Raw genomic sequence first — 22,053 nt, forward strand, 5'->3', positions numbered from 1 at the left:
GGAATGTTGGAGTCTGCAGCAAGCAAGCCTCGTGCTCGCTTCAGTGCCTGGCTGCCGGCCGCCATCTTGGCTGACAGTTAATTTGCATATACTCACTGATTAGCCAATGAAAAGGGTAGCGGTCGTACGCTAATTACCATGTTTCTCTTTTATTAGTGTAGATACATAAATGAAATAATTTAGGTAGAATCTATTTTTAGCTAAGTACAAGTTAGGTATAAGTACAGATTCAGTGTAAGAACTTAGAAAACTATGTTTCCTCATTAGGTCAGATTGTCTTACTCAAGATCCTGATAGTCCCAAACCAAAGTTTGTAAAAGAAGTTCTAGAAAAATGTATGAGGTAAGTTCTTTGTGTTTTCTCCTTAACTTAGGTCTCCTAATTTTTGTGGGAGGATTTTTCTCTTCTGCATTTGTGGTCTATGTCCAGAATGTAATTTTTAAAATCCAACTACCTGCACCTCTTCCTTGTTAGTTTTTAATCAAGATGTAAGCTGAAAAAAATTAGGCAACTATAACATCTGGATTTTGTGTGAATTAAGCCAAAAGGTTGTTTTGTTTTGTTATTTGAGAAAAATATACTAAGAACTTTATCCTATTCATCCAGATTCCCTCATTAACATTTTACCACATTTGTTCTAGTTCTCACTCCTTTTTCTCCTCTATGTGTACACCATTACATTGGTCTTTCTCTGAACCCTTTGGAAACAAGCTGCAGATAACATCTCGTCACCTTAAACCATCCATTGTATATTTCCCCAAAACAAAGACAATCAACATACCACCCTTCAAATTAGGAAATCAGCTCTGGTACAGATAGCACCATACAGTCCATGAATGCTGCTGAAATTTTGCCAGCTATCCTAACAATGCCTTTTTTTCTTTCCGGTTCAGAATCCTATCCAGGAACACATGTAGCAGCATTTAGTTGTCATTATCTTCACATTCCTCAGTGATGAACAGTTATTATTCTATTTTTCATGTCCTTACCAGTTGTAAAGAATCTAGGCCTCACTTTCTTGGGTCACCCTGCTGTGTCCTCATGACCAGACTCAAGTCTTGCATTGTTGTTGCTCTTCATAGTGCATCCCACCACTGGAGATGTTAACTTTGACTACCTGGTTATGTCTCTATCTGTCAGGCTTCTCCACCTAAATTCACCATTTTTCCCTTTGTAATTGATTTTTTGGTAATAAATATTCTGAGGTTATACTCATCCTATTCGTCAAACCTCCACATCACCCTATTCTTCACCAAACCTCCACTGGCAACTCTTTTGACCTGCCACCATTATGATGATTGCTAAGTGATGTTTCTCTTTTTCCATTGTTCCTTCTTTTATTAGTTGGCATTGTACTGGGAGGGTGCTGGAGATTGTGACTTTCCAAATAAGTTGGATGTTAATGAAGAATGGGACTGATGAATGATATTTCTGAAGCTCTTATTTGTATTGTAGGTTGTCTTATCATCAGCGTATATTAGATATTGTTCCTCCTACCTTCTCAGTTCTATGTCCTGCAAACCCAACCTGCATTTACAAGTATGGAGATGAAAGTAGCAGTAAGTAATAAAATAAATCCCTGTCTTTAAAAAGTAACAATGCAAGTATTCTCTGACATCAGTTATATTTGAGGAAAAGGTTAACTCTTTCTTGGGTTTATATTTTCTCTATTTGAAAGGTGATCCGTTACTAGTCACTGTTGTTTTATTTGCCCTTTTTTTTTTTTAATCCTCACCTGAGGATATTCTTCCCATTGACTTCTAGAGTGGAAGAAAGTGGGGAGAGGGGAGAGACGAGACATTGATCGGTGCCTCCCACACGTGCCCCCACTGGGGCTGGGGAACCTACAACTGAGGTACAAGCCCTTGACTGGGAATTGGACCTGTGACCCTTAGGTCCACAGGCCAGTGTTCTAACCACTGAGCAAAACCAGGTGGAGCTGCTCTGTCATTTTGAAGATTCATTGTGATACACTTAGTTATTACTGGCTTGTAACTTTTCTTTTAACACTGGTTACTATGTTATAGTCATGACATTATGTTAAATATTGCTAAGCATAGCAAGATGAATTTATAGCCAGAACTTATTAAAATAGAGATGTAACTTGATCATCGATACCAATTCAGGTGTGGGAGCACAGTATATATACATACACTATGTTTTGACCAGTGAGATTGCATTATAAGCCAGAGGGACTATAATTTGATATGCCATTTTGTGCTTCACACTTAATGAAGGTAAGGTGTCCATTAGTCACCACTGGTAGAGAGTTAGGTGTGGAGTTTTTCCAAGTCAGTCTTTTTAGATGGCACTAAACACAGCTCCTCCATGAGCCTTCCATTTCATGTTGTGTAGATTCTTTGTATTTTGAAACTTGCTCCTCTCTCTTGCCCTCGTACTGCACTCCCTATTCTCCACCTACACCTCAGACTACGCCTGTTATCCATGAAATAAACCCCCATGGCTAAATATATTTTCTATATTTCCTTAATTCTTAAAACAACTCTGAGAAATAGGTATGTTTATTTTATCAGTTTTACAATGAGGAAAATGCTTCAAAGAGGCAAAGCCAGAGTGAAATTGCTTCTGAGTGATAGAGCCCAGATCCAAGTCCAGGTTTACTGACTGAGCAGCCTTGCTCTTAACCACAGTGCTTTCCTGAAAGAGCAAAGCTTGATGAGGCACTTAGAAGTGCTGAGTTTTGAGTTCTGCCTTGTACTGGTTCAGAATTATAAGACAGTCTTTAATATCAAGGACTTTTGTTAAACATCAGGCTTCCTTCTTTCCCATTGAAACAACTCAGCTTAACATTTAAGGCCCTGCTAACAGTTGTTCCTGCTTTTTCATTTGTCAGTTCTTCCCACATGGAACTCTACTCCAGCCAGGCCCACTTCCTTTTTTTCCATCCTTCTGGCTCTTGATTTTGTCTTTGTGCTATTGCCCCAGGCTGGAAAGCCCTTTCTATCTTTGGACCCTGTTCCCTTCCTAGTGTCTAGACCAGTGGTCGGCAAACTGCGGCCCCTTGAGTGTGGCTCTTCCACAAAATACCACATGCGGGCGCGCACGTACAGTGCGATTGAAACTTCGTGGCCATACTCAAGGGGCCAAAGAGCCGCATGTGGCTCGAGAGCCGCAGTTTGCCAACCACGGGTCTAGACCAACCTCCATGACTAAATATTTTTAACCTTCAGCAAGCCAGTTTTGTGTTGCTTTGTGGCTACTTCCCTTTGTGAATATCTTGGTTCCCCAGCCACAATATAGACACCTTGGTTCCAGGGATTCTTTTTTCTGTCACTTACTTTCTTTCCCAGTTTCAAGGAAAAGCACAAAGTACAAGTGACCTATTGTAATTTACTTTATTCATTCCAAGTGCCTACTAACTCATATTCTATGTCAGAACTTCCTTTTTAATTGTTACCTTTGTCTACCTTACATTAAAAGTGTGTTGCTCTGGTGATGCCTTACAGCATACGCTAGCACAAATTTCATACAATAAGGACTTGATAGATATTAACCAGTAGTAAACACAGCTCATGAACATCTGGCTTGTGTATGGACTCAGAAAAAGAAAAAAGAAGAAAAAACTTTAAGTTGGCAGCCTTCATCTTGTTCAAACCCAAACTCAGTTTGCTCTATCGCAGAAAAGGGGGGGAGGAAAGGGGAATTTGCAAAATTGAAAGAGGAATATATTGATTCTCAGCTTTTCAGCTTACAGAAGCCTAGGGACTTGAGGATATCAAAGGACTATTTAACTGTATTCACAGTTCCCTTCATTCTCATCCCTGAAGAAGATCAACACACCTTGTACTGCTAATTTCAGTTAGCGAAGTGCTCTTAAGTGTTGAAGTGAGAATTATGCCTTATTTTAGGTAAAAAGCCTTGACTTATTAAATGTAACTTTCACATGTGTTATCTTTGTACAGATTAAATATTGATCTTGGGATAAAGAGTATTCTGTTAAAAAAAACAAACTATTGTTTTTAGTGTCTCAGTTAATTTAACTATTTGCAGGAATAATCTTAAAACCTGACCTACACCCTCCCTCCCCCTCCCCCCTTTTCTGTGCATAGATTCTCTTCCTGGACATTCGGTTGCCCTCTGTTTAGCTGTTGCCTTTAAAAGTAAAGCAACCAGTGATGAAATCTTCAGCATTCTGAAAGATGTACCAAATCCGAACCAGGATGATGATGACGGTAAGGGAATTAAATATTTCTTGAGAGGACTATGTATAGGCCAGGTTAGAGCATGAACATAACTCTGGCAACATGCGCTCCTTTTAAATCTCATTAGATGCTCATAAATCACTATATTCCTTTGAAGTCTGTTCAGCCTGTCAGTTGTACCTAGTACCTAGGAATTTTCTCCCTTAAAGAGATTCTAACATCCTTATGAAATAGCTTGGATTATGTATATAAACTAAATGCAAAGCACAATATACTGCTATCATTGAAAGATTTTTAGGCATTCCCTGCTTTCACTTTAGAGAGGTTTGGGAAGATTTGGTGTATTACAAAGTTGGATATTTTCTCCAAATTAAACTGTTATAATAATAATGTTTAATACTGACTATGTATCATGTAATTCCAGTGAAAATCCCTAGGTATTTGGAGGGGAAGAATAGGAAAGTTGACAAAATAATTTATAAGTTTCCTTGAATCAATAAATGGATAAGACAAGTGTTGAGAGGGACTTGCCTTATCACATGTAAAACACATCTTGAAAACCACACGAACAAATGATACAGACAAATCAGTAAAACAGATGAAAATCTGCGACAACTAGGTAGCTTTCAGGAGAAAAAAATTTTTTTTATTAGATCTGAATAAGACGTGCATAAAAAAAGGGCTAATCAAAATAAAACATTAATGGTCTTTGGGTTATTTATTACTGGGATTTTGTTTGGATTTTTCTAACACACTTAGGATTTTAGAGAAAATGTAATTAGAAAGCCTAAGTCAAAAGTATATTAAATTTAGACATTGTCAGACTTCTTAGGACATAGACTGAAGTGTTTAGAGTTTACTGTAATTTTTTTTTTTTATTAATATACTAAAGGTCCAATGTACGAAATTTGTGCTAGGGGCTTGGCCCTTGCAACCCCGGCTTCGTCCAGAAGGACGTCCAGAAGGTCATTCGGCTCTCCGGTCTAATTAGCATATTACGCTTTTATTATTATAGAATTTACCTTGCTACCATATAGAGAGATAAGAACAAGGAAATCTATGTGATATTTATAAAAGAAATGGATCACATAGAAGAATTAGGGAAATAGCCAAAAAATGAAGAATTACGATTATGCTTAGTTTTATATCTTGAGTATCTGAAATCAGTGGTGGTCTTTTATTGCCTGTTAGTACTCACAGATGTTACATGGGTGTCTGACTTGGTGTTTAGATGTGAGCACACCATCTGTTTAGCATTCCAGGTGAGGGACCAAGGAATTGCTGTACTTAGGTTCTGTCTTACTATGGAATATTTTTCAGATGAAGGATTCAGCTTTAACCCATTGAAAATAGAGGTTTTTGTGCAGACTCTGCTACATTTGGCAGCCAAATCATTCAGCCATTCCTTCAGTGCTCTTGCAAAGTAAGTGTAACAAGAACACACCCCCTTTCTTTAGGTTTTGAACTTTGCTTGAATACCAGCAGAATAGTCATTTTTACCTAAAGTTGCTGAATATGAAGATCTTAGTATTACAATGTAACTTGATACAATGGGTTTTGGTTTGTGGTAACTAAAATCCTTGTCCTATGGCTTCTGTCATCTGTATGTAGTTTACATATATACATGGAATGCATTTTTTTATATAGACCTTTAGAGAAACCAGTGGAAAACTTGGGTCCTTAGGACAGTCATATACTAGTATATAGTCAAGAAACTCCTACCCTGTCTAGACATCTTCCTAAAGAAACTTAAGCAGAAATGAGAGTCCACTGCATTTTTGGGAGCCACTCAGTTTGACATCTAAAGAAAGCTTTCTAACTCGTCAGACAGTCCAGAATTAGAACATACAGATATTCCTCCAGCCAAACAGAGAAACTGACCTCCTCGCCCTGTCTCAGCCTATATTACTTGCAGGGTTCCCACAGAATGTGAGTCACACAGAACACATCACCAGTGTTTGGAGATGATTCCTTAGACCTCACTTATTCTTAGATACACAGTAAACTGTAGTCCTGGGCTAACAATGGTATATTGTAAATCTCTTAAGATTTTGTGACAAATTACATACAAACTGAATTTCTAATCATTCCTTTTCTATATATCCTTAATGGTTAACATTTGGTTATTTTGCACTGTAAATTAATACTGAAAAGTCTTTGAAACAGTAAAATGCTTAATGAATAAGTTTTTAAGTAGTATTTTTTTCTCCCACTATCAAAAGGTTTCATGAAGTCTTCAAAACCCTAGCTGAAAGTGATGAAGGAAAGTTACATGTTCTAAGAGTTATGTTTGAGGTCTGGAGGAACCATCCACAGGTAAAAACTACTTAATTATACATGTTGAGGCTCTTATTGTATAGGGTATAAAAACAAGGCTATTTATTACCATTGTTTCAGTTTGTAAACATGACATTTGACTGTCTATAGGATGGTTTTTAAATCTATGTAATTTTTTTAATGCTGTGAATTAATGATATTTGGTTGAGGTTTTTTTTAAGAGCAAGTATTATGATTTGGGACTATAATATCAGCACGTTTTTTAAAATACATTTTTATTGATTTCAGAGAGAAAGGGAAAGATAGAAACATCTATGATAATCATTGATCGGCTGCCCCCTCACCGGGGATCGAGCCTGCAATCCAGGACCCTTCAGTCCATAGGCCGACGCTCTATCTACTGAGTCAAACACCCAGAGCTCAACACATTTTAAATAGTACAAATTAAAGATTCTACCAATAGGGTAGGAAATAGTTAACCAGTTTCTGCAAACACACACCAGATTTTTCAATCTTAATGTATTGTTTTTATACCATGAGTTATACAGAGGCATTTAAATAGGTTTCAGAATACATTTAAGATTTTTATGATAATACCACTCTCACACTTCAAAAATATAGAAATGTTTTATCTAAATTTTTTTTAAGTTTGTGTTACCATTCAGAGTTTTTCTTTTTTTTGCTCAATCTTTATTGGTGTTATAGTATTCCTGCAATAAGTACCAGAGCTAAGGAGAAGGCAGAATAAGTCTTACAACCATTCTATTTTACTTTTCTAGCAGTGGGATTATTATGGCCTATGTATAAGTGCGATTTATCTCTCATTGTAGATGATTGCTGTACTAGTAGACAAGATGATTCGTACACAGATTGTTGACTGTGCTGCAGTAGCAAATTGGATCTTCTCTTCAGAACTATCTCGTGACTTTATTAGGTAATATGAATTATTTTACAAAGTTCTTATTCTCTAAGAATTGTTTTTTGTGTGTTCTTACACATGAGCTACAAATTTTGATCCAAACCAGGTTGATATTAATATGTACTAATGGTCAGATACCCGGGCAGTGGAAATACAGCCAGTCAGGTTGCAGTGTCTCTTAGGGACACACGTGTAAGTTGAATCAGGACTCAACCAGTCAAGTAGAAATGCTGATAAGGATCTAAATTATTAGAGAAGATCAGGCTGTGTGTCAGAGTCTCGCTAGACAATGGAACACGGAAAAGAATTCCAGCTCCATTGGGGACCTAGAATGCACACTAGGAACTGGGAGAATAGCCACAGATTAAATATACATCCTTAGAGAACTGAGGGAAGCGTGGTGGACACCCAGATGCCTGTGAGGGAGGGAGGTCTCACCTCAGTCATAAAAATCCTGGATTTAATGCAGAAGGTTCATTCTACACCCATTTCCCCCTAAAGGAAAGAGACTTTTCATTAAGTTTGGTTCTTATTCATGAAGTTGATTGATCAGGACTCAGACAACAGGAATTGACACAAAACAGGGAACAAAGGGAAATTACTTACAAAGACATAAAAATTTAAACACTAAGCATTTATCCTTTTCATTGTGTCTGTTATTGGCAGAGGACACTGGTCTGAAATAAACTGAGTCCTTAGGGTGAAAGGATATGATCTAAGGTTATCATACTGGCTAAGTTGGCATTCACAAATGAAAGCAACAGACTTGCAAACTCGCAAAAAAGTGACTACCCAAGTATGTGTTAGCCATTATCCTGAGTGATTTACATTTGCAGCTCATTTACAACACCACTGCAAAAGAGGTTACATTATCCTCCATATTTTACAAAGTAGAAAGTGTTACAGAGTGCTTAAGTAGCTTGCCCAAAGTTGCATAGCTCAGTGCAGAGCTGGAATTCAAACACATGCATTCTTGAATGGATACATTGCTCAAGAGCTCTGTCCAAGCTCAGCTATTTCTGTGAAGTTCTCTCTGACCACCCTTTCCAGAGTTAAAGTACTCTTTTTTTTAATCCTGTCTGTTAACATTCGAAACAGATAGTAAGACAATCTTCCACTTAAAACTGTCATCCAAGTCAGAATTTGTACAAGGAAGTACTACTCTTCTATGTCTTGGGGTAAGGAGACCTACTTTATAGACAGAAAAGTAGTTAAGAAGTCACTTAAAAGCACCTACAAGGTGATTCTGGTACTTTAGCAATTTGCTGATAAGGTAGCTGACATACAAATATTTATCTTACTCTTTTTTTTAAAATATATTTCTATTGATTTCAGAGAGGAAGGGAGAGGGAGAGAGAGCTAGAAACATCAATGAGAGAGAATCATTGATGGGCTGCCTCCTGCAACACCCCCCACTGGGGATGGAGCCTGCAACCCGGGCATGTGCCCTTGGCCGGAATCGAACCCGGGACCATTCAGTCCGCAGGCCGACGCTCTATCCACTGAGCCAGACCGGCTAGGGCAAAATATTTATCTTACTCTTAAAAGCCCAGCAGTTTACAGCTATTATCAACTAATGAGTTTCTTAAATGTTCTAAGAGAATTGGCTGAGTGTGTGCTAAATAGTATAAAGCATGTAGAATGAGCCTCAGATTAGGTCTTCATTTCAAGAAAATTCCAATATTTAGTGTTTAAATGAGAACATGTAGTTTTGTTCATGTTTTTTCTGGCTTGCCATTTCATTTCAATGAATATGCACACATTTCTTCAATGTGTGTATCTCGTAGGCAATGGAAACAAGAAAAATGACAAGAACCCAGTATTGCCTTCAGGAAGCTCACCTGAGTCTAATGCAGTGATGGCGAACCTATGACACGCGTGTCAGAGGTGACACGCAAACTCATTTTTTTGGTTGATTTTTCTTTGTTAAATGGCATTTAAATATATAAAATAAATATCAAAAATATAAATCTTTGTTTTACTATGGTTGCAAATATCAAAAAATTTCTATATGTGACACGGCACCAGAGTTAAGTTAGGGTTTTTCAAAATGCTGACACGCCGAGCTCAAAAGGTTCGCCATCACTGGTCTAATGGGTAGTGATAGATGCTTACATGTTGATGGGGACAATATGACTAATTCTGCCTAAAGAGTGGAAGGCTATACCAGACCTTAAGAGTGAGTAGGTTATAAAAGTTGAGAGATCTTATTTTCTGTAAGCATAGGTTAGCATACAGTAACCAAATGCCATTTTACTTTAAGATTGTTTGTTTGGGAAATCCTGCACTCTACAATTCGTAAGATGAACAAACACGTTCTGAAGATACAGAAAGAGCTGGATGAAGCTAAAGAAAAACTCGCAAGACAGCACAAACGGGTAAGTCTTCTTTCTACTCATAAAAGGTCAACGTACACCAGAAACTCTTTGAAAATATTCAAAATTCGGCAGACCCCAAAACAGGTGTGTTAGAGATAAAAGCAGAGTGAGGAGGTTCTGATCATTTTGTTTGGGGAATAGAAGAGGCTCTCATAGACAGGGCTCACCAATAGAGTGTTACCTGGAAAGAAATGGGCTTTCCAAATTTGGTGCTGCCTACCTTCTTGCTAAAAGGATCTTGGAATGTAACACACCTGGAGTCAGTTTCTGGCTCTGCCACTTGATGGCTGTGACACTGGGAAAGTCATGTAACATCTGAGCCTATTCCCTTAATCTGTAAAATCATGACTTCTGCCTTTAAAAACAAAAATAACCTTGGTGAATACTCTTTAAGTTCATCAGGGTAAGTTAGAAGGCAACTGTTAAAGCTTAACAGAAGTATATTGAGCACATCATTGCCAGCAGAGTCTTAAAACAGTCTGCTGTGAATTGCCTGTCAGACAGCCATTTATCAACTATTACAAGGATGAGCCTCTTGAGCTATGTAAGGGCCTGCCCAGTTTTTGTGTGTCCCATTAGAGGGTGAAAGATTAGCAAGCTACCCTTCTGTTACTGCTCAAATGGGCAGATAGAGATTTATTAATGACTGGAAAGCACTGTCGGTTTTTATTGGTCATCTGCTTTGTTGAATAAATAGCAGAGTTACAAGAATACATTTTCTGTCCTTATTTGGAGCTTCTATTTTTACAAACTCACCTACTCACTAAAACTTATTTATAATCTCAATACTCACGGTGCTTTCCTGATCATGGCAGACATATGCAGAGCAGTGGACATTCCGAGTTGCCCAGTGGGCTTGTTCCCAGCTGAGACTGAACAACTCAATTCTGCCTTGTTTCAGTTCTCCTATTTTAAAGTGTCCTCTTGATGGTGTTATTTAGTGCCACATTATTTGTACTTTTTGTTTTCCTTCTATGCTGGCGTTTTGGTTATTTCACTGTTTAAAATGGTCCCCGGCATAGGACTGAAGGGCTGTCTAGTGTTCCTAAGTACAAGGAGGCCATGATGTGCCTGATGGGGAAAATACATGGGTTAGATTAGCTTTGTCCAGGCATGACTTACAGTGCTGTTGGTTGTGAATCCAATGTTCATGAATCAACAATGTACACCCAGAAAAAGGAAGAGGAAATTTACCAATCTGTATATGAGGATGCTCCATCAAAAAGCAGTATCTGTAGTGTGTGATAAAGCTATGGAAAAATAGCTAAATTTATGGACTTACAAGATGATGACTGGTTTATTAAAACCTCTCCTCTCTAAAAATCAACGGAAAAAATATCCTCAGGTGAAGATTAATGCGCGGGGAAGTGGTCAGCATTCTGAGAGGCTGAAAGCCAAAGAAATTTAGTTATATTACTAAGAGTCAGGAAAATGTTAAGTCCTTCTCAGCTAGTGTTTCTGTATAGAGAAATACTATAGCCCGGCCAGCATGGCTCAGAGGGTCAACCTATGAACCAGAAGGTCATGGCTCGATTTCCAGTCAGAGCACATGCCCAGGTTGCGGGATCTAACCCTGGCGTGGGGCGTGTAGCAGGCAGCTGATCAACGATTCTCTCCTTTCCTCTCTGAAATCAATATATTGTATATAATTATTTGTACGATTTATATATTTTTGTTGTTAATCCTCACCTGCCAATACTTTTTTCCATTGGTTTTAGAGAGTGGAAGGGAGAGAGAGACCCATTTATTGGTTGCCTCCCACACGTACCCCAACTGGGACCGGGAATTAAGTTTACAGACCGACGTTTTAACCATTGCACAAAACTGGCTAGGGCAAGATTTAGATATCTTTAAAAAGAAACACGTAAAACAAGGTTATATATTAATTATTTGATGAACATGTGACAAGAGGCTCCCCAAGAATGTAACCCTCTAAGAGCAATGGTTCAGTAGTAACTAATTCTGGACTCACAGCTACTTCAGAAAGCATAGCTATGATGAATAACAAGAATCAAGTATATTTTCCAGGAGCTCAAAGTTGTTTTCATCTTGACTAGAGGAAAAATATGATACACATTTCCTCCGATTGGACTATCTTGTAAAAGGCATAACTCCTGTTTAATAGCAAACACTCCCACTGCTATTATTCAAGTGCCACTAAATTTCTCTGGTCCTAGGACTTTGGGATGTCTGTGTGTGTGTGGGGGGGGGGGGGGGTACTTTCCCTATAGAACACAAGCCTTCAGCCCGTGTGGCTCAGTGGTTGAGCATCAACCTATGAATGAAGAAGTCACCAGTTTGATTTTCATCAGGGCACATTCCCAGTTTGTGGGCTCAATCCCTGGTGGGGGCCATGCAGGAGGCAGCCGCCGATGTTTCTATCTCTAAAAAAAATCAATAAAAACATACTTTAAAAAATAGAATACAAGTCTCCAAATAGTATTTGATCGGACAGAATAAAGTATTTCCCTTACTTGATGGGATTTAATACAGTAGCATTCTAAATGGCATTTTCCTTTTGTTCCTTTGCTTTCTGTAGAGAAGTGATGATGATGACAGAAGCAGTGACAGGAAAGATGGGGCTCTTGAAGAGCAAATAGAAAGACTGCAGGAAAAAGTGGAATCCGCTCAGAGTGAACAAAAGAACCTCTTCCTTGTCATATTTCAGGTATTTTGGCTTGGGTCATTGATATGTAAAAAGAAATATATATTCCTTTAGTTTAAAAAATGTTATTTGTAGTTATAAAAGTTAAAAATACAAAGGAAATAAAAGCTGAGCACTTGGGGTTAACCATGTATATCTCCAAATTGTGTTGCTTACTCAGCATTCTTGCATGAGCATTTTTCCAGGCTTTAAAAACTCAGAATGTTTATGTTAAATACTTATCTCATTATGCCCAATCATTATCATTTAATGACTGTTTTTCTTCTTGATGAACATTATTGTGCATAGATTCCTCTTTAACATTTCTGATTATGTCCTAAGTAATCTAGAAGAGGATGTACTAACTCACATTATTACTGGTGTGCCTTTGTAGACAATATTTGTTGAATTATGAAAGTTACATATCATAAAGACAGCAGAACAGATAGCACCTTTACAGTCTCTTGGTCAAAAGTGTGATTGTTTCTGAAGAATTAATTCACTCTTAACACCTCTAACTCTGTAACCCCTTTCCAGCGCTTTATCATGATCTTGACTGAGCATTTAGTACGATGTGAGACGGACGGGACCAGCATATTAACACCGTGGTATAAAAACTGTATAGAGAGGCTCCAGCAGATCTTCTTACAGGTTTGTGGGAATCTGATTAGATAATAAATATCACTATTCTCAGCTGCAAAGATACTACATTTTTAAAAATCATAAAATTTGTCAGGAGGTTATATAATACCCATAAGTACTTTAGTTCATCTCCATTTGCTCCTACTGTTGCTCAGAATATTTAGGCTTAAATTGGTTCTTATCACCAACTCCTAATTGCCATTCTCTGCTAGAAAGCCTAGCTTAATACAAAATGCAGAGAACAAATGTTCAGGGAATAGTAATTATATTAACAAAGGTCCTTAAATCTGATGATAAAAGTGCCCTTAGAAAAGTAAAGTTACATTAAAGCTTGGTAGGAGAGTGGAACCAATTCTGTGTCTTCCAAAACAGCCCAAATCCTCATTTATTCTAGAAAAGTTAATGAATTAGAAGTCATAAAAGGAAAAAAAGTTCTTTAAAATCTCCAAATAAAAATTCTCTCTAGATTTAGTTATTGCCAATTAAAACAACCCCTAATTCTTTTGGGATCTCTGAGTATATTCAAGTTATATAGGTGCATATAGAAAAGATTTCATTTTCTAACATAGGCTTAGTAAGTCAGTGATTTCCAATAGGACAGATGAGCTATTTTAAAAAGATTAATAGATCACTGGGTAATTCTCTATTAATCTCTATTAATGTTTTTCTTTTGCAAAGAGATTCCAAAATTTTTCTTACATTTCAGAACCATGGTTTTAAACAGTAGCAATTGTGCTACTCCTATTTGTAACATATACCACCTTCCATCTTTTAAAAAAATCGTCCTAGGTCAATCCCTATCTGGGCTACTTTTATTAAAGTCATATTGTTTTGTCCTCATTAGAGTAGAGAGACCCAGCTTAACCTAGTCTAATAGTGATAGCAGCAGGCATCGCTAATGAGGCATGAATGCATTTATATAGAAGCTGGTCAGAACTGCATTTTTTAAAAGTTATTGAACATCCTCATTTCCCTCTACAAATGTTGGGGCTTTTCAGGGGCCCGTTATTCCCATCATTTCACAGCATGGGTGGGCTGCTGAGGGGAATATTCTGGAAGATTGCTTATATGCTCCTTTTGTGTCCACAGCATCACCAAATAATCCAGCAGTACATGGTGACCCTGGAGAACCTGCTCTTCACTGCTGAATTGGACCCTCACATCCTGGCTGTGTTCCAGCAGTTCTGTGCCCTACAGGCCTAAGGGGTCCTTTTTCCTTTCATGTCAAGATTTTTTTTAAAGTCTAATTTGTCTTATTTCGGATGGTTTGAATGCTTGCTTTCATGTAGCTCCTTTCACTTTATAAAGGAAACAGAGGGAGGACAGTGAAGAATATGACATTGGTTGCCTGTAATTACCCCTAAAAAAATATTCCCTAATGACAATGTGACGATCGATGACCATAGGATGTATTATATGTGACAGATACAACTTTTCTGATTGACATTTTTTCTCCTTAAGGCACAAAAGATAACTGATTTGAGGTATGTGAACCCTAGAGGTCAAGCTTACAAAGTAGTATATAGAAACAATGGGTTTATTACCAAGTAGCATAGCTTTTCACAGCTTATGGATAACCTAACATGGCTAAAATAAAACTAAAAATATGTTTTTTACATTTTGGTATTTCATGATTTATCATCTCAGTCTACTTTAAAATTAGTGATTTCTTACTGAAGGTGTACTTACCTCCATTTGAAGTTTTCCCTTAAAATAGTTGTATTTAAAAAGTTAGAGTAGCAGTTCCTAAATCTGTCTGAACATAAGTCACCTGGCAACCTTCAGCAGTTATTTTTAAAATTAATCACAATTTCGGGGGGGGGGGGCATGCAACACATACCATCCATAGTTTTTAAGGCTTTTGTGCAATTCTAATGTGCAGACAAGTTTGGGAACCATTATCTTAGAGGTCCTGGTCATTTCCTCCAGAAATAGCTAAATTAGCTAAAACTCTATACTTGGGATTAGATTTAGGTTTGGATTTTGTTTCTATAGAACCTGGTCCAAATAACTTATTTCTGAGCCTGTTTCCTATATGGTGTTGAGACTTAACTAAGATAATGAGATTGCACTGTAAAATAACAAACAAATTTAAGGGATTATCTAGCATTTTGATTTTTTTCATTAAACCTTAGAAAAAATTTAATAAAACCCCACAACTGGTCCTAGCTGGTTTGGCTCAGTAGCTAGAGCGTTGGCCTGCGGACTGAAGGGTCCCAGGTTCGATTCCAGCCAAGGGCACATGCCCGGGTTGCGGGCTCGATCCCCAGTAGGGGGCATGCAGGAGGCAGCTAATCAATGATTCTCTCTCATCATTGATGTTTCTATCTCTCCCTCTCTGAAATCTATAAAAACAAAAACACAAACAAATGGTAGTATTTTTGAGCATTTGTGCAACATAGAATAAGTTTTAAAAAGATAACCTATCATAAGTTTACAATGCATTCATTCTTATTAACATATGACCTCTTTGGTTTACCATACATTTAGTGACTATAGAATATAGTCTACTCAGATGCCATTTACCATCTTTTGTCAAATTGAACATATACTTTTGTTTTCCCCGATTCTAAATTTCCCTTCCAGGAATTACTCAGGAAGCAGTTCCTATGAAGATAAGTTTGTTTGCTTTTACTAGAAAAATATTTAGTAGTGAACTTGCCAACCTAACCAGAGCAGACCTGGCTGTCATTAGTAACTGGATACCAGGATTGTCTTAAAATGATGAAAAACAGTGAGTAGGACTATATCTCAGACAAATCTATAACTATTGGTCTTGATGACAATATGTGCTCATTAACGAGTGGCTGTTATGTTCCACATTCTACAGATTCACCATATTCAATCCTCATAAGTTTTTAAGAGATGTGTTATTATGCCCAGATAAAATCGGCCCAAGTCCAAGTAACTTACCCAAGGTCCACAGCTAGTAAGTGAATCTGAACCTAAATCCATGTGGCTCAAGGGCTCCTTATCTCCCAATGCAGTAATGCTGTTGTCAGCAGCCTGAACTCCTAGTTACTCTGTTGTCACCAAGCTGGAAGCTTTTTTTTTTTTTGTCCCAGGAAGGTCTTCTGCCCGTTCAGAAATAATTTTTATTGAGCTGTAATATTTAGCATAGCATATTAAAAAAAAACACACACACAAAAAAATATATTTAACATTTCTGTATTGAATACTTATAAAGAGAATAATTAGTAATTATAGTCAAGCCTCTTTGGGTTTGACTTGTTTTGTTTTGACTTTTGCCTTTCTTGGTCAGGTTTTTGGTTATCATTTCCTTTCCAAGTGCTAAATAAGCAAAGAAGCAAGCTGTCTTCCCTCCCAGGATTTAATTAGAATATCTGTAAGGCACTTAGCATAATGGTTTCCTGGCACATGGTAAGTGCTCAGTAAATGTTAGCAAGTAATGACAAACTGACTATAATTACCTTCCTGGTTGTTTTTCCATTTTAATCCAGATTTGAACAGGGCTATGTAGCAACTAATATTAGGGCCTATAGTAAACCCTACAAATACAGAAAACATGATCAGACCCCTACAATTCATTCTCTATTCCTGTTATTAACCAGGACTTGTCCCAGTAGTAGCTCCTTTTTTGCTGACTTGGCAGGGTTTAAACATACTGTACCACTCAGCTCCCATCCCTATTCCAGAAAAAATTATCAGACCCAGTATTTAGCCCACAAGACGTGCTAGACCTTAACTGACACTTGCTCTTAAGCCATAACATACATACTTAGTACTGAAGCATTATTTATACAACTATTTCACCTATAAAGACATATTTTTGTGAATTTTGAATAAGACCAATGTAAATTTCTTATATCTAAACCTAAAACTCTGTAAAACAGATCATTTAACTACAAATCACATTTTCTCATATGTCAATTCATGGCCACATATAGTACAAATCTTCCGGTACATGTCATCTTCTAGGTTTTCTTCTGGTCCATACTCATGTTGGTGAGCAACCACTTCCCTTTTCCATACACTGCTTCTTACTGCTCGCCGTAATTCTAAAGGGAGAAGAGAGAAAAAAAACAACAGGTTTTTGTGTGTGTGTTTAATATATTTTTGATTTCAGAGAGGGAGATAGAAACATCAGTGATCAGAGAGAGTCATTGATCGACTGCCTCCTGTATGCCCCACACTGGAGATCAAGCCAAGTCCACAGTCCTCATGTGCCCTGACCGGGAATCAAACTATGGCCTCCTGGTCATAGGTCAACACCACCACTGAGCCATACGCCGGCTGGGCAAAATGACAGTTTTTCAGTAGTGCTATTCAGCTAAAATCCATCAGGTGTGTAGGTATGTTTAAACAAAATATGGTTTGCCTTAACTTTAACAAATCAAAATTGATTATACAAACTTACCTCGCCAGGTTGACCTGTCAAATCATTCATGCCTCTGGAGTAGTATGAAATAGATTCAGAAATGGAGGGTGTGGGTTAGAGAGAGAGCAAAGAAAACACACAACAAATTAAGAAGGTGAGTAAAAGAACAGGATTTGTTCAAGCAACTGACTATGGAAGACAGGTTGCCACAGCAGCAAAGGGGAGTCTGTCTCTTCCTCTAATAACTTCAGTTTCTAGATTAATGAACAAAAAGCAACAGTAATTGTTTACTTTTTTTCTATTCTAACCAATGATCCATCAAGCCCAGCACTGACAGTAGCACAACCTAAGGGAGAGTATGATAGTTATCTTTTATGTCAACCGTAAAGATCAACATGCACCAAGTAATCACACATTTTCTTTACTCCATTTTAGATCTGAAATAGTATCAAAATGCTACCTGAGTCTCTGTATTTTCAGTCTTTATCCTATCATGAGCATAAGCAAACATTTATAGAGCTATGTATCAGGCACTGCTCTACACACTGTATAAAATACATTTAATCCTCCCAATCCTTTGAAATAAGTACAACTACCATCCCAATTCTATAGATGAGAACACTGAGGCACAGAGAAGTTACATAACGTGTGCCATAGGTCAAACAGTTAGCTGATGGCAGAGACAGTCTAGCTCAGGTCCGTGTTGTTAAACACAGCTGTGCTGCCTTTTCATCCCTCCCGTACGAAAGGCACTTGATCTGAGACGATTTTTAAGCTTCAGCGTACACACCTTAAGATAGTTTATGTTCACCCAAAATCTAAGCTTGATTCCTATTATCCTATTATCTCATACTTTGAAGAACCCTAATTTTTCTAGACATCTGAAATGCCCTCTAGGCCTTTTATTACTTTATCTTAGGCCAGTTTATAAATAACAAATGATAAACTAACCAGAACTTCACATGGTTTCAGATGACAGGGAAATGTTTCCTGTTTGAGTACCAATACCTGCTTTTCAACTTTGCTCTGGTGTAAGGTATCCCGGCCACTTTCCCTTTCCCGCCCCACAGAAAATCTCAAAATCTGACTGCATCCCAATCACTGCTAAGCTAACCTCTGCCTAAATTTGAGCATTATGTGAATTTAGGGGGAGAGAGAGAGAAGGAAAGTATTAACAGTAAAAGAATACTTAACCCTGCCCTAACTGGTTTGGCTCAGTGGATAGAGCATCAGCCTGTGGACTCAAGGGTCCCAGGTTCGATTCTGGTCAAGGGCATGTACCTTGGTTGCGGGCACATCCCCAGTAGGGAGTGTGCAGGAGGCAGCTGATCGATGTTTCTCTCTCATCGATGTTTCTAACTCCCTATCCCTCTCCCTTCCTCTCTGTAAAAAATCAATAAAATATATTAAAAAAAATAAAAAAGAATACTTAACCCAAATCTAGCTTAGTAGCCATGATTGGTCATACCTTTAGTATTTACTAGATATTTCTAGGAAAATATGGTAGAAAATAAGAAAGTACTAAAAAACTGATGTTTGTCATTTTCTTGCCCTTCTTTTCCTTCCTGGAACAATCCAGTCCTAAAATATTAAGTGGAGTGAATAAAGCAGGCATCCACGGTAGGGGGGCAGCCCAAGAAAGGTAAGGAGGATCTCCCTACCAAGGAGGCAGCAACAGTGATGGGAGATTAGTTACATACGGGGCATTAATCAGCTATCGTAAGGATAATGGGAATCAGGTTTCTCACTGTCAGGAAAATAGAATGAACCCTATATTTTTTTATTGGGGTTTATCAATGTGAACTCAAGGTTTTAATTTTTATATATGTGTATATGGGCAAACATAAAAATATAATGAATATACATGTGTTTTGTGTAGAAAGCAGAAAGGAGTACTCAACAAATTATAAAGACATGTCAAAAGGACTCAAGCTAGTCTGAAGGTACTCCTGCCCTGGCCAGGTGACTCAGTTGGTTGTAGTGCCATCAAAAGGTTGCCGGTTCAGATTCCTGGTCAGAGCACATGGCTAAGTTGCTGGTTCAATCCCTGGTCAGGACGCATATGGGAGGCAACCAATCAATGTTTTTCTCTCCTACCCTGCCTCCTCTCTAAATTGATAAAAACATGTCTTCAGGTGAGGATTTAAAAAAACCAATAATACTCCTATTGGCCCAAATCTGGGACAATTTGAGCACCAAAATAATTGACAGAAATGAACCTCTTGTGAAGAATAGGAATTAACCCCTACCAATAATAAACAAATGGGGGAAAGGATGCTGGTTAAATGCAGAGGGAGTGCTAAAGTTAGAAAATTTTTGCAATCATCATACTCAAGACTAGCTTAGGCAAGAACCATCCATGGATAGTTGCTAAACTCTAGGGGGAAGTGTTAACGATATTTGCAAGCCTTACAATTTTATTTTTGTTTGTTTATGCTTATCAAATCAAAAATAAATATTAACACCACCATGCCTCCAGATGTGATGCCCTGAGAAAGACACATCATTTATGTGCTATCCCTGAAATGCAAAACCAGAATCTAACCATCAGGACAAATGAGAAAAGTCCCAAATGAAACACATTAGTGTTTCTAAAGAAGTCAGGGCTTGGGGAGAGAAGAGACTTAAAAAATGACATTGTCATAAAGGATAAAGCCTGTGGAAATGGTGTAGAATAAAAAAAATTAGAAAGACATGGTATCTAAAGATAGACCGGATGCTAGACTGGATCCTGTACTAGAACGAAAAATCATACAGGACGTTATTGGGTCAGCTAACAAAACTAGAATATGGATGACGGATTAGATAAAAACATCAACATTATACTTTGATTTTGTAAGAGAACATTCCTATTAGGTAATACTATAGTATTTAAGAGTAGAGTGATGATGTACACAACCTACTCAAAGGGTACAGAAAAAAACACGTATATAGAATGCAAATAATGAAGCAAATGGCGTGTTAAGAATAGGTAAACTGGAGTAAAGGATATATGGGTATTCCTTTGTACTATTCTTACAATTTTATGTAAGTTTGAAATTATTTACAAATAAAAATAAAAGACAGGAGCTACCTTGAAGGAGCTTCCACTGGCCAAATATGAGACAAGCATCAAAATAAATGATAGAAATATGGATTATAACACTGGTTTGAGAATAAGAATCCATGAATCCAAATGGTATTAAAAATGCTCTTTTCCAAAAGAAGTCAAATAGCAATTATAGAAAGAATAACAAATAGAAAATCGCCATTTACATGCACCCTAATAATAACTGACTCAGGCAAGAATCATTCCATGTACTAAAACCACTGAGTGAAATTTAAGGAACAAGATGTTCACATAGTGTCAAAAAGTCACCCTGCAGGGAAAAGGGTGGCTGAAGAAATCTGGCAGATGCTGCCTTAACCAAGCAATCAAACTGAGTAGCACTCTCTTAGAGAACTGGTATGTGTGCTGATGTGATGCACTCGACATATCACCTAGGAAGCGTTCCTACCAAAACCGTTCCACCTGAATCTAATTATGAGGAAACAAACTGCAAATAAACCCAAATGGAGGGACATTCTGCACACCAAGTGGCCTGGACTCTCCAAAGAGGGAGCCTCTATCAGTTTATGTTACTTGTATTGTGAAATGTAAAAATGAAATTGTCAACTCTTAGTTTTAAAAAATGTCAATATCATTAAAGATAAAAAGACTGAGGAACTAAGACTATAGATATGCATCATCCTTGAATGGGCCTAGATCCAACAACTAAAAAGCTGGTAAAGGCACTGGAACAGTGGGGGAAAGATACATACACTAGATAACAGCATTATATTAATGTTAAATTTATTGGGTGTGATCGTTTTTAGTTATGCAGAGAATGTCATTGTTTTTAGGAGATAACATGTTGACATACTCAATAAGAATTACAGTGTCTACAGGTAATTCTTAAATAGTTCAGCAAAATATACGTGTGGAGAGAAAAAAGCATATATGGCGAACAACATGTGAAATAAAAACTTGTTTAAATAAGATTAATATGTTTTTCACATTCATTTAAAGAACTTAAAACTTTGGAAAGTAGAAATCAACTACCTACTGCTGAGAATGAGAAGAGAAGGCAGAAAGGTCTGAGACTAGAAGAGGGGAGAAAGAAGTGATAGGACTTGGGAGCTGAGGAAACCTTGGAGGGGGGACAAGCGGGAACAAGCCTAGCAGCACTGAAAGCCGAGCTGAAGCTGGAGAACAAGAGTGGTTTACGGTGTGACAACCTCCTAGTCCCCGGGCTTAGAGTTCCACAGCACAGAAAGCTGTGGACTGCCTCACCTGCTAATGTATTAAAATACTTGCTACTGATATCCTTAGGGACTGTTTGTACTTTTTACCAAAATGAGTTTTCCCTTCTTTCAATGAAAAATTTACTTTCTGCCACTCTAAGACTTGCCTTTTATTTGGTTTAATATCTTTTGTAAAAGAGGCAGCCTGTATTCAAAGAAAGAGAGTGTTGCTTAGGAGGTAAACTTAGCTGGCTAAGGGCGGCCAGATGCTTTTAAATACTTGATGGGAAGGTGGGAAGTTTTAACATAGGTAGGGGTACCCCTTGTTAACTAGAGGGGGAAAAATCACCAGGAAATGATGAAACAACATATGCAGCTTTGATTTTGTAAGAGAACATTCCACTTACGCACCCAGAACCACAGAGAGT

The 22,053-nt window shown here is 37.7% G+C and overlaps 2 protein-coding genes across 5 annotated transcripts in view; one reads left to right on the forward strand and one right to left on the reverse strand.

Moving 5' to 3' along the window:
• Positions 1 to 14,639, forward strand: part of NCBP1 (nuclear cap binding protein subunit 1, 80kDa) — a gene marked incomplete at its 5' end in the record, with an annotated part of 45,359 nt that extends 30,720 nt beyond the window's left edge. Inside the window, 10 exons of the mRNA XM_005870680.2 lie at positions 268 to 342; positions 1,456 to 1,559; positions 4,071 to 4,193; positions 5,484 to 5,586; positions 6,386 to 6,479; positions 7,271 to 7,374; positions 9,623 to 9,737; positions 12,277 to 12,405; positions 12,919 to 13,032; positions 14,113 to 14,639. Coding sequence (XP_005870742.1) covers positions 268 to 342; positions 1,456 to 1,559; positions 4,071 to 4,193; positions 5,484 to 5,586; positions 6,386 to 6,479; positions 7,271 to 7,374; positions 9,623 to 9,737; positions 12,277 to 12,405; positions 12,919 to 13,032; positions 14,113 to 14,226 — 1,075 coding nt within the window. The remainder of the gene's footprint in view (positions 1 to 267; positions 343 to 1,455; positions 1,560 to 4,070; positions 4,194 to 5,483; positions 5,587 to 6,385; positions 6,480 to 7,270; positions 7,375 to 9,622; positions 9,738 to 12,276; positions 12,406 to 12,918; positions 13,033 to 14,112) is intronic.
• The window catches only part of XPA (xeroderma pigmentosum, complementation group A), a 33,657-nt gene continuing 21,347 nt past the window's right edge, over positions 9,744 to 22,053 (reverse strand). The window contains exons 6-8 of one of the 4 annotated variants that reach the window (XR_001362946.1): positions 16,910 to 17,042; positions 15,937 to 16,126; positions 9,744 to 10,808 (exon numbers count right to left, since the gene is read on the reverse strand). Coding sequence is in view for 2 of the 4 variants with exons in the window: in XM_014543212.1 (XP_014398698.1) it covers positions 16,042 to 16,126; positions 16,910 to 17,042 (218 nt within the window). In the remaining 2 variants the exon portion in view is untranslated. Of the gene's footprint in view, positions 10,809 to 12,085; positions 12,122 to 15,639; positions 16,127 to 16,175; positions 17,043 to 22,053 lie in introns of those variants that run through there. The other 3 variants (XR_001362945.1, XM_014543212.1, XM_005870636.2) reach the window with 3 other exon arrangements.

The sequence above is a fragment of the Myotis brandtii genome, unplaced genomic scaffold, assembly GCF_000412655.1.
Source record: "Myotis brandtii unplaced genomic scaffold, ASM41265v1 scaffold320, whole genome shotgun sequence".
Lineage (NCBI taxonomy): Eukaryota > Metazoa > Chordata > Mammalia > Chiroptera > Vespertilionidae > Myotis > Myotis brandtii.